This window comes from Seriola dumerili, unplaced genomic scaffold, assembly GCF_002260705.1.
Source record: "Seriola dumerili isolate Sdu_G_001 unplaced genomic scaffold, Sdu_1.0 BDQW01001124.1, whole genome shotgun sequence".
In the NCBI taxonomy this organism is placed as follows: domain Eukaryota; kingdom Metazoa; phylum Chordata; class Actinopteri; order Carangiformes; family Carangidae; genus Seriola; species Seriola dumerili.
Genome location: NW_019175379.1, coordinates 2933263 through 2946373, shown reverse-complemented (window position 1 = coordinate 2946373; position 13111 = coordinate 2933263). Strand labels below are relative to the sequence as shown.

The window sequence follows — 13111 nt, the reverse complement described above, 5'->3', positions numbered from 1 at the left end:
CATCCTCCAAAATCAGCTGCTTGCGAGCGACTCACGGTGACAGGACAGAACCTGAACCGACCGGAAAAGGTCGACAGCCAACGAGAATCCCTGAGGTAAATAAACTTTCAATAGATAATCACAGAAAATTGTTTTTTTTAAAAGCTCAAAAATAATATTTAACACTAATTCATCTAACAAATCAATGTGATGAAAAAACAATCAGCTTTTATGCTTTTATTTAAATTTAATCACCTTTCATGTCCCTCTATATCCAGCAGCTCTACAGCCACTTCTTACTGAGAAAAACGCTTTGCCATGCAGAGGACGATGTGGTTTACATTCATTTTTTTTTTTCCCATCACGCAACAGCAGTGAAAATGCATAGCTTGCCTCGCAGGTTTCTCCATGGTGAAGTATCAGTAATAGATCAATGAGAAAATAATAAAAGATTGTTGAGCAAGGCCATATTAGGGAATTATGGGAGTGTGGGGTTGGCATCTCCGGCGACAAACCCAAGTGAAAAAAGCCCACTTCAGAAGAGAGACATTAAAGAAGCCACCAGGCCTTATCTTTAAAAGTGCTCCCTCCGAGGGGGAAAGAGGGGAGGGAGAGAAAATGAAAGAGAAAATGAGAGAGGGAGAGGTTTGTGCCCAAAAATGGGGAAGCACAAGAATGTGGAGCTGAGTGGAGAGGGAGATGGGAGAGGTATGAGAGTTGAAATGTAATAAATGAAATAAATACAGCTAAACTAAAATTGACACCCGCCTCGCTTTTGCTGACTGGGTAGGCCAGATAAGTGAGCTAAATTGCATAGATCTGATGTTTATCTTATCGGCTGCACCGAGAGCGCTTAAACGCGGATGATAAAGGAACGCCGTGGCATGTCATGGTGAGAGCACGTTTGAGAGTGTAAAAATATGCATCAAGAGCGCGGCAGGAGTGCTTTTGAACAAGGTGGAAAGCGATGAGGGTGGTGTGAAGGCTTAATTCTAAAATTAGGCCAAGCACAAAGGAAGTGGGATATTTGAATCAGTGCAGCTGCTACTTTTAATACTTCAGAAAGCCCGTTTTTTTTTTTTTTTTTTCACAACTGTCAACACAGCAGACAAACTGTTTAAAGACTACCACTGCTGAGTGTCAATCCGTGTTTCAACTTTGCACAAAAGCGAGTGGTGAAAATGGTTCTAGCCAAGAGGAAGCTGGCTTTTTTTTTTTTTTTTTTTTCCTCATCATGTTTTTTTTCCCCAAAGCCATTTCAGAAGACAAGTACAGGGGGAAGGGACGCTCCATTGTTTGGTTATATGGAAATCCCCCCCACCCCCAAACCCCTCCCAGTGTGAGAGGAGAGCCACTGTGGTCCAAATACTGTACTTATCCTATTACTGAGGGGGGTGGGGGTGTGGAGAGATAAGAGCATTTTCTCGTCCGCTCTGCTGAATTAGAGGGCAGGGATTCTGTAGGCGAAGACTTTTATTGGCATCTCTCTGCATATCTGCATGTGCATAGAAAATGAGAAATAAAATGCAATATCACAAAGTCAAATGATGGAAAAAGAAAAAGAAAAAAAAAAAACAATTCCAAGACGGAAAAAATGGAAAACTAACTAATAAGGATTTTGTCGGTGTGTGTCTCCGCAGCAATCTGATAATGAGTGCAGCTTGGCAAGGTTAGGCTGGATGGTATATGTGGAGGAATGGGAGGACGGTGCTTTGTTTGGATGGCCACCTGCTGTGACTACAGTATGGGAGAGGATGTGCACAAAGCTTTTCCTCTATTAAGAAGCCATCATCGCACCCCTCTCCCACCACCTTAACTCATCCCGCCCTCTGAAACAGGGGCAAGAAGTTGTCAAGATCCTCAACCTTTGAGCCGAGCCCTTCAAACACGGGAGGCAGCCCATTCCGCGCTGAGGATATCAATTATAGATAGGGGTTACCACCGCGGCTGAGGATTGCAATGTCAAGACGGCAAATAGACAGCTGTGGAGAGCTGAGGATCTTTCTATCAGATGTGTGCTGATGTGTGTTGTGCGCGTACGCGTGCGCACACTCCAGCATCCCTTGTTCGCAGCATGATATTGGTGTATTTTTGCCGTTTCTCAAAACTTCAGCGTGCTCTCTCTCTCGGCCGGCTGACGGGTGAGCGGTTCACAGGCCGCGAGAGAGCAGCAGAGCTAATAGCATCAGTGTAAGTAGCCAGAGTGGGGGTGATACGACCGTAATGTCATTAATATTTAGCTTAACAGCGAACCCTCGGGCGCAGTGCGATGAGAGCCATCCATCTCCCGGGCTGTGTGAGAGTTCTGATAACAGACAGGAGGAGGGCCGGTCCAGTGTAGTCCACAAAGCTCACATCCTGACTCTGGGAGGCTTAACCCACCAAATCAGTTAGCACAGTTCAGCTGTGAGATGTGCTCTCCAGCTTTTGAGCCCATTACCACCGTCCCTGGATCCAATCAGGAATCCAGCGCCAATATCAGTCGGTGCCTGCAGCTCTGACTCGACTGTAGGCTGCCGCTGCACAGACACGCAGGCAGGGGTTGTGGCCTGATAGGAGGCATTGTCCAGAGTAGTACAGCTGCTGTTGATGCTACTGTGAAAACTCTCACAGCACAGAAACCAGCACACACTGTGGTTTTCCGTTTCACTCATCTTACAGCGGCAAACTTCCTGTTGTGTCTCCCTGCTTCCCTACATCAAATTGGTCCTGGAGAACAACTGGGGTTACGTTTAGAAAAAGAAGCTCATGCTACTGTTTTTTTTTTTTTTAAATGTATCTCTATGTGTGTGTGTGTGTGTGTGTGTGTGTGTGTTACTCACTTGTACTAGCTGCTCCTGCGTGTCAAACTCGCGGCAACAGTTCTCCCAGTGACAGTTCGTCTCATAAACCACCTCTGGCTCCTGTTTGTTCTCATCCTTGTCTCCCTCCTCCTTCACCAGGGTCATGCCGTCAGGATGGTCCTGAAAAAGCGAAAAAGTTCCAGCTCAGCAGGCAGTGCAGCAAGCGAAGTAATATAATGAAAATAATGCAAATAAACTGATTTAAAAGCAAAGGCTGTAAAGGCTAAAGGAACTGCCTTCCTCTCCCCAGCATCAGTCCGTCCAAATCTGTCAGAAAAGTCATTTTTTACCTCCCTGCTGGTTTACAGCCAAAAATGATTTGGTTACAGGCCTCAGCCTCAGTGCCCCTGTGAATCTGGCCTTGTTTGGCTGTCTGGGAGAAAAGTGTGGAGAGCGGAAATGTAGCGCTGAAAGCCCCGCTCTGTGTTTGGGGGTTTGTTATACGACAGGACTGGGGCGAGTATTTGAGGAATCTAACCCCCTCTTCCTGCTGTAGGTTGCTCTATTAGCCCAGACATATTTCACTGTCACAGAGAGGTGGCTGAGCAGAGCAGAGAGTTGGTGTGGGCTAACACCGGAGAAGGCTGCAGCTTCCACCACACACCTCAGGCTGCATCTGCCGCTGAATATCAACTCTAGTAGGGTTTTTCCTGCAGATGCAACACTTACTGTTATCACATTTCTCTTTCATTTTTCCAGCCACTTAAAATTTACAAAAAAAAAAAAAAAAAAAAAAAAGAAGAAAGAAAAGCAAAAACAATTTCCTTCCAGTGTCCCAAAGATCAATGGATTATTTTGCTTCGGAAACTGAAACTGATAAGAACAGGGTGGGAAACCAACACCAACACACAGCAGAATGCAGGTAAATAAATACAGGCTGTGGCTGGTAAGCTTGTGTATTGTTGCAGCCATTTTGGCCGGTAACCAGCTATTATATAGGCTTCTGATTCTAGTTCAAGAATCTAAAAATAAAAACAGGCTGGTGAATTCTGGGATTACCATCCAGTTTGCAGTATGATACTTCTTATTTTGCCAGCAAATTGAAGAATGTCTTCAATGACTCAAAATAAATGTAAATATTATTAATAAATGCAGACAATCCTCACCTGTACGCTCACTGCACCTGGGCTCGGCAACTCTTCCTCTGGTTTCATTTTGGAGCGTTTGTGGTGCATCGGGTCTCCTGTGCTGCTCACAGCAGATTCACTCGTTGGTTTGGTCTGTGGAAAATATTTGATTTCATCATTTTGAGGCTCCAATGGCAAAGTGTCGACTATAGAGACAATCACTTTTTTTTTTTTTTAAACTTCCTGATATCTCTCGTTTTATCGTTTGTAGTGTTATTAAAAATGCACGAGGCTCAGAAGTCGATCGATCAGCACCTTAATCAAGCAGAAAAAAAAACACTGTGGTTGAACTATAATGATTCTGTATCAGTCCCAGGCAAGATCTTTAACTAATTATGCTAATGATAAACTATGCAAAACATTAGCTGCTCTAATCAGTGCAATTAAAACAAACTCATGAATTCAATGAAGCATTCTCTGAACCAATGGATGACCTGACTGTGGCCCTGCTTTCATTTTGCCCCTGGGGGGATTTCTTGCTACAAGCCAAACTCACCATATAATAAAAGAATTAAGGTGAAGGTTTTTAAGTTATGGATAGTTATTGGTTTTCTGTTGTTGTTCCTGGAAACTGACACTCGCTCCCGTCAGTCTCTGCTTTTTGTAACGCATCTATCTTTGCAGAAAGATACGACATCCAGCTGTGGCCCCCGAAGCAAGACTCTGTTTATTCACAAGGAGGAAAAGGCAGTTTTGGCCTGCTCATTAATGAATGAGGCCCCATTCACGATAATACAAAATTCAAGCAATGGGAAATTGCGGGGAAGACCAGTAATAAACACTGAATATTCACTTCAAATGTGGGCCCGCACATACAGTAAGGGTTGAGGAAGGAGAGGAAAAAGTCCCTTTGGATCCATCCATCCATGTCAATATTCCCTCTCTGTATCCTTGTTCTCTCTCTAGTGATTAATGGAGTCAGCAGTGGGATTCTATGCTAACAAGCCCCTTGTTGTTTGCTGCAGGCACGTTCTGGGGCGTGCTCGGCAGTCTAAAAACAAGAGACAACACAAGTAGGAGGAAACTCCCTTGAGACGAGCACGTGGAGGGGGGGTCCTGCCTGTACCACGTTAGCTCGCTGCATTTCGCCCGGGATGCGGCTGGCATGCAACGCCGCTATCTATTACCTGTGATGATGAATCGCACGGGCGCCTGCCGACGCTCTCTCACCTGTGAGGAGTCGTTGGAGACGACAGAGCGCTCGCTGGCGCTGAGCCCAGAGGGGGGGATGCCGGGTACGGGCCTCTGGGTGGCGAAGGCCGGCGTCGGGTGGATGAGGGGCGGGCTGTGGCCGAAGGCGGAGCCCACGATGCCCGGTTGGCGGCCAATCAGCTGCTGGTGCACGTGCAGAGCCACTGGGGTCGGAGGGTAGGCGAAGCTTAACGCCGGGCTGGAGAGAGCAGGAAGAGGGAAAAGCAAACCGGTTACAGAAGAGTGGATGAAATAATCATAAAACTACGAGTTCAACTTGACTCGAACATCAGTTGCAAAGTCAATGAGGCAAAAAAGGGGGGAAGACGGTGAATAAATGGATTGTTCTGGATAGCTCCTCATCCCTGAGGACAATCTGACAGGAGATGTTGTGGTAATGCTGGAACCACGGGGCTGCCGGCAAATCCCTGCCAATGAATGTTCAGCTTGTTAACACACAGTGAATTATCATGTGGTCTGTGTAAGGCAGTATGTCATTCTTCCACTGGGCAAATGATACAGATGATAAACAATCTGGAGTGTGTCCGATAGCCTTGTAAATAAAGAAGAATGATGTTCCTGTTCGAGCGACAGAGTTGTTTCCTCAGTTTATTTACCCTCATCCCGAGCTAACTTTGTTGATCCTAAAAAAAAAGAAAATAAAAAAATCCCAGCAGCCACCGAACTTCCTCTGGGGTCTGTATAACCACAGGTGAACCGCCAGATAAACACAGATCTGTGTGGCTCAACAGCAGCGGCCTCCATTCATCCTGAGCCCTGACGCTCCGCTCTGGCCGCGACCCATATGTCTGCTGATCTTATTACGAGCCGAGTGGAAATCAATGGGCCGAGACACATTTGGGGGCCCATCCGCTTGTCATATCACTCATCAGTCTGTTGGCTCTGGCTATTTGGGTCCTGTCACCGGGACAGTGGCCGAGCAAGCGGCGTGATTGATCAGGTTCTTCTTACAGATCGCTGATCAATGGCTGTGGGTGGGGCGATGGATCTTTCCTTTTCCCCTCTCTCCTCTTTTCTTTTGCTTCCCTTCGCTCGCCTCCGGTTCCAGGGCGTGATGTATGTGACGTTTCCATGAGGGGTACCGGATGACTGACACGAGCCGCCGGGGAGGCAGGCTGACTTGCTGGCTGGGAGATCGTCACCCACACGGGGGCTTGACGTGGACGATATGCACACACACACACACACTTATTCGCTCCACTACACACTTTTCTTTGCCCTTTTTCTCTGACACACATGCTATGGAACTACAGTATTATACAATTATCATGCCGCCATCCCGAGGGAGACATGTTTTTCACTGCTAAGTGTGCTTTATGAAAAAACACCGATTAAGGATATTAGAAAATCATTTAAAACATCGTTCCCCGCGGGGAGATCCTGCTGTTGGATGTATTATTGGCACATGTGAGTCCCAGAACGACCACCTTGAAAGAAACACAGTCAATCAAAACTTCCTGAAAGACATGCTGACAGGATAATAGCTGTTTTTTATAACGTTAAAGGGGTAATCTGATGATTTCATGTGGCACTTCTAGAAAACTGGGACACTGGAACAGGCAGGTTCAAACAAAACAACGGTCAAAATCAGAAAGCAGAAAAGAAATATCCTTTTTTTTACTCCCTCAAGCTCCAGAAACACAGGATCCTACGATCCCCACAATGCAACCTGATAGGTGTGTCTTTCATTACATCACTCCCCCGCCATGTCTAAACACACTTTGTTTTCCAACCCCATCCCTCAAGTTTTAAAACGCAGGCTTTCTACAGCCTGAAACGTGAAGTAAGCACTACGGCCAAGCCGAGATCACCATGATGACATCACTGTGACATCATCAGGGTTATCTTGTCAAACTCACTCCTGAGCCGCAGAAGATTATACAACTGTGGTGTGTTCTGTGATGAAGTAAACTGATAATAAACCATATAATTTACATAAAAATAAAAGGGTAGAAATTAGAAACAAGCAAACTTTACTCTTGTAAAGCTTAATATTATATATGGCATGAACATTATTGCATGTCTCAAAATGTGTTTGATTGTAATACGCTGAATAAAACTGGACAAGGAAGATCACACGGTAGGAATATATTTCAAGGCAAGATGATTTTCAAAACAGTGCGCTACCTGATGGCTCCAGCAGAGAGGTGACCGTAGGAGCCGCTGGTGGAGGAGCTGGAGCGGGAGTTGTTCAGCATGGTGACGAGAGAGTTGGGCGAGTTGCGAATCATTGTCTGCAGGTCAAAGCTGTGCTCGGAAAGGGGCGAGATGGGCAGGGGGCGCTTCCTGCTGGGCCGTGATGGCAGCCTCGGGCTCGGGAAGCGAGAGCCTGCAGGATGAGGGAAGAGGAGGAGATTTTTTTTTTTTTTTAGAGTAAGGTATGAGAAAAGAACTGACTGCCAAGTGGCTGCTGTGGAAGTGAGAGGTTAAAATTGCCTGTAAAACTGTACACGAACCCTTATCTGCTCCCTCATTCCATGTTTTTTGGAGCCGTGCCTCGGCTAAATTCCTACAAATGAGTTACAGATCACAAAAAGAGCATTTGCTGGTGTCTACATGATTTTCTGTTTGACTTCATCCAAACTCTAACCTAATCTAACCCTAACAGATGACATTTTTGTCAATCATCAGACAAAAGGCTCATCTGTATGAGTGTTCGGCTGTCACTTGATGCACTGCTTGCATTTCATCCATGAGAAAACATGCCTTTTATTTTGGAGAAATGCTCTGACTGTGTATGGTAATATTTAATCAAGTCCAATTTGACTCGTTATTCAAATGCAATCAGTGTTGACTGGAAATAGTAAAAGGGGGTTTGAAAAGGTAAAAGGCGGAAAACAGCGCAACCATTCTCTCTGCACATACAATGAGCCACGGGTAGAGATTAAAACATGACTTTTGTTGTCTTTTCACATGGAGATGTCACAAACAAGACAGGGAAAAACAGAGGGAGATGGAAGGAGGGGAAAGAAGCGCTGAGGGGATGTCGCGCTTTGTGCATGAACTGACACAATGACTTTGTGACTCAAGACTTGGAAATAAAACATTTTGAGTTATTTTATAAAGCCAAACAAAACCAGCTTACGCAGCCCCAATAACCCCCCTCCATATTTACGTCCCCCACAATCCATCCATCTCCCAAAACGTAAATGCTCCATCTCTCGTTTGACACATCCAACGATTACAGAGCGCTCCATTCACATGGTAATCAGAGTGTGTGGATGTGAATGTGTGTGTGTGTAGAATGCGTCTGCGGCGGCAGCGGCGGTGTTCTGGCATACGTAGTCCTGAGTTTCAACCACAGCACGAAGCCGCGTGGAGAGCGACACCCCCTTTACATTGTCATTGTATGGAAAATCTGTCTTTTTCTGTGTCTTAGAGAAGGGGGTTTTGGGGGGAGAGGGGGTGAGCGTACATATACCCATACAAATCCCTGAGCACACATAATCGCTAAATACAATGTAGTTAGTCATGTGACGTTCCTCGACATGTCTGATGCTCCACTATTTCAGTCATCTCAAATCATAAATCTAATATATTTATTATCCTGTTTAGACAAATCTAACTTTCAACGTTCAAAATGTGACACACCTGACATTTTTTACACAAGCCAAATCCACATGAGCGTGAGAGACGGACTCCACTTGTGGGGAATTAGGGGAGGGGGGCTTATTGCTGAGGAGCAGGGCCAGCGTCCCCACCACTGCAAAGCCTCATGGGAGTGGTGTTTATTAATGCGCAGCCCAAATGATAAATCGGCCAACCGGAGAGAGAGAGAGAGAGAGAGAGAGAGAGAGAGAGAGAGAGAGAGAGAGAGGAGCGTCCTGGATCGTAGCAGGACTGTCCCTCTAATTTCCTCTTGATTTATGAACGCAATGGCTGGTTACACGCCGTGTCATTAATTCTCACGGTCAGTTGGGGGGGGGGGGGGGCAGACAGGCCGGACTGACGGCGTTCGTAATAAAAGCCAGGACCAAAAGTGTGGTTGAACCCTTCGCTGACACACCTGGGGGCCACCTGAGAGGGAGGCTTTCACAGGGGAGGGTTATAGTGTCACTAAGACTATCCAGAACTTTTTTTTTTTCCCATGCAACATAAAACTTGATGAGGAGATGTAAAGATCCGAATTATTTGCTAAAATAGAAGTATATTTTATCACACTTTACTTAAAGTTCCCCTATTTAGCATTTATAAGCAGTATTTTATTAACATTTAATAAGCAGTTCATAATGCACTTTAATGTGTAATTAATCTACAGTATAACTTCTCCTATAAAGACATATTTTTCATTATTGACTGTGTTTTCCTTTGTTGTCGTTCATTATCTGTGTATTTATTGAATGTTTATAAATGCTAAGTACAGGGACTTAAAGAAAAGTATTACCATATTATTAATAACTGCAATTAATCAGGTCATATAAAACAGTTCCAGTTAAAGTAAACCTGTTAATAAGAAAAACAACTTAATATTAGTAGAAAAAAAAATAAAGGAGATTTAAATTATCTCATAAAGACTTTAGTGTAGTGATCTGTGAGAGCTATGGCACTAATTAGGCAGTAAGAACGTAGACAATAGCCCATTAAAGCACAAATAGGCAGGACAGGCCCATTGTTTCATTAGCACAGCTCTGTCTGAAGGTAATTACACTGATGTGAAAAATACTAAAATAGCCGCAGTAACATGGTAGCCCAGATTATCAGTGAAAGCCTCTTGATAGACTCTGCTCTTTGTATGTTTTTTTTTTTCTTCTTCTTTCTTTTCTGAAATCCAACAAAGCTTTAAAGTGTTAATTTTTCCGGCGTTGGAACACACATTGTTGAAACATGATGAGTTATTACCAGCAATGATCACAGGCGATTTTTAAGTGAGGAGCACCGCATCTCCACTTAAATTTGGCCCTAATTGTTTTGTTTCAGTCTATTAATCTTAAAAAGTGACACAGAAGAAAGGATTTCTCCAGTGATGAATGGTGGGACATTCCAATTCCCACTTAATAGCAATTAATTTTCTGATACCCGCACAAGTTTGGCTAGTTTTAATTAGTTTGTGCGGAGGAATAGGGGGAACTTCACCCCGGATTTCCATGAAAGCGGCGTCTGCCTGACTAAATACATTCTCATCAAAGAGAGCGGGGTGAGGCTGTCCGACCTTTCTAAGATTCAGTGTGCGTTTAATTTCCTATTTACACTTTAAAATAACTCATTAGCATAAGTCCTCTGCACACAGTCCTGGGCCCAACACATTAAGACAATAGCTCATTTAAATCATGTCAAAGTAAAAGTTGCAGGTCCCTCCTCGCTGTGGTTGAGCTGCAGCTTGATCTATATATAGTACATGATAGGTGTATTGTGAAAGTGCATTTTAAGGGTTGAATTCCCACTGGGGCCACCCATGCTATAATGTGGAGGGATGCACTCATAATACTTTAAGGTGCAGTCCCAGTAGGCACGGATGTGGGGGGTTGTTTTTAAAAGCTCATGAAAACTTGATGTTTGCATCTTTATGGTAAAGTGCTGAAAACTCCCATGGCCATGAAATCTCTCACAGAACCAGGAGATGAGTGATGAGTGTGACTGTGCATCAGTTTTAGACTTCATGTCATCAAGTGATGAGGACTGTAGCTCTGATTCGGGCTTGTGTGTGCACGTCCACATGACTCACCACTGAGCCATTTGTGGGATCAGTGCAGACTTACTGTCCATTGCCTGCAGGTATTCCATGTGCAGGGCGCTGGCGCTGCTGGCGCCGGCCGTGGACGCCACAGAAGGGAGCAGGTCGGTCGTGTACGGGCTACGGTGGCCCGCCAGCAGAGCCATCTGGTGGTAGTACTCAGCCGTGGTCAGACTCGTGTGAGGGGCTGGAGAAGAAGAACATTCACGTCAGCAAAGAGGAAACAAGGTAACCAAAAAGTGAAGGTGACAGATCGGGAGACGAGGAAACGGTGGCTGGAGAGGAGGTATTTGAAGAAAATGGGAAGGAGGGAGGGAGGGTGGAGGAACAACAACACAGGAAGAGAGAAAAATTATTAGGTGGTGAGAAAAACCTGACAGGGAGAGCACCTGCACTGCATTAAAAACCTGCATTCATTTACATTAGATGATAATCAGCTCAGCAGAACAGTAATGAGCACATTAGCAACACCATCAAGTTAAGCAAAACAGCTGCACAGGGAGCATCACCTGAAGTGGAGAGCCTCACTGGGGATTACCGGATGCTTGCTCAGAGATTACAGTGAGTGTGCATTAGTGTTTGATTGATGCATTCATGCCGAGCACAGCATAACCGATCGTCTTACAATACAATTCTTAAACAGCCCTTTCTCTCCCTCTTACTGTTCCTTGATCACTTGGAGAGCGCGCACATGTCTCTGTATATATATTTATATAAATATACGTGTGTGTGGTAAGAGTATGTGGGCCGACACATCTTCTGCCAGAGATGGTGCTTGTGTGTTGTACACATTCAGGGCTGCAGTCTGCAGATATGCAACCTGCTCCTCGACTCTGCTCCTTTAAACTCTATAGGAAAAACAAAAGGCCTAAATCTGCCCAGATATATCTGCATACGTAAAGATACAGCAAACCATTCTGCCTCCACTTCATTTCTCTCTCTGTGTCTCTCTCTCTCCTTTCTCTCTCTCTCTCTCTCTCTCTCTCTCAAGTCGTTCGCTTAGTTATAGAGTGCTGTAAGTCCTTGAACCATAGCCTAAAAATAAACATCTGGCGGTGGGCTTCCTTATGCAAATATTCTAAGAAAGAGAGAGGGAAAAGACTAACACTGTGGTTTTGGATGCAAATATGGAATCGGTTCAGACCCACAGAGTGCAGCAGTTCTTTTTTTTTTTCAACCCCAATTGAAGAAATAAAGAGAAAATAAATAAAGAAACACTGTATGAGGAGATTTCCTCTTAAGGCTGGCCTGTATGCCTGCAATATGCATCCATGATTGGTTGAATGAATGTAAGAAAAAAATTCTAAATTAATTCGATCTGGGTATTATGTCTTCACTGGAAGGAGGGAGTTTCTTAATTGTCTCCTCTGTTCCGCCTTAGCTTTGCTTTTGCATTCAACCATAATGTGGCCCTTTCAGTATCCACGCACAGAAAAGGGCTTTGCGGAATTTCTAAATCAGAAACGCTGGCATCCGAGTGCCATCCTGGGGGCAAAAAGAGGGGGGGTGGTGGTGGTGGTTGGGGTGGGGGAAGGAGGGGAAAGGCTGTCAGTGTGGCACTCGACGTGGAGAAGGCAGAGACGCGCCTCAGGACTTGGTGAGCCACCAGGTGCTTCCTTCGGCACAACAATAGGATCAGGGGCGAGCCTTACCTCTGAACCCCATCTCACACAGAAAAGAGGAATATTGTGAGGGAGGAGCAAAAGAAAAGAAAAAAAAAAAAAAAAAAAAAAAAAAAAAAAAGCAAATGTGTGGCAGCAAGAGGGTGGCACTAAATCCCACCCACTTTAAATCTCCATTAGATTCTGTTAATTAATTCATCATTATTCAAATGTACTTTTTGGTAGAAAAAAAAAAATCTTTGCATATTGAAGAAGGAGGCTCCCTGTAAGCGTGGTGATATACTAACAACACAAAAGCTGATGGGTTAATTAATCACCGGATTGATTAAAGGAGTAATTAGGTGCCTCATTCACAATTCACAGCATTATGAACTGAAAGGGGATCATGTGGTAGGTTGGAGAAACTATTTTGATTTAAGGCAAGCTGAGACTGGCGCACATTATGTTGTGGTAATGGAAAATTGGAGGGTAGAGAGTCTGCACTTCCTGTTCGCACAGAGCGGTGCTGGGGAGATGCAGGAGACGGGTTGAGTGAGTGAGCAAAGACTCGCGGTCTTCACTTAAGACGCCGCTTTTAACAGACCTGGATGAGGATGAAGTGCGAGTGCGCTGGTGGAGAGGAAATGCCCCTGCTATCTGCCGCTTCTGAAATACACT

At 44.8% G+C, this 13111-nt stretch overlaps 1 protein-coding gene across 1 annotated transcript in view; it reads right to left on the bottom strand.

The window, feature by feature from the left end:
* Positions 1 to 13111, bottom strand: part of gli3 (GLI family zinc finger 3) — a 92783-nt gene that overhangs the window by 10367 nt on the left and 69305 nt on the right. Inside the window, exons 6-10 of the mRNA XM_022767124.1 lie at positions 10858 to 11019; positions 7289 to 7490; positions 5120 to 5339; positions 3929 to 4042; positions 2802 to 2942 (exon numbers count right to left, since the gene is read on the bottom strand). Of these exons, the coding sequence (XP_022622845.1) occupies positions 2802 to 2942; positions 3929 to 4042; positions 5120 to 5339; positions 7289 to 7490; positions 10858 to 11019 (839 nt within the window). The remainder of the gene's footprint in view (positions 1 to 2801; positions 2943 to 3928; positions 4043 to 5119; positions 5340 to 7288; positions 7491 to 10857; positions 11020 to 13111) is intronic.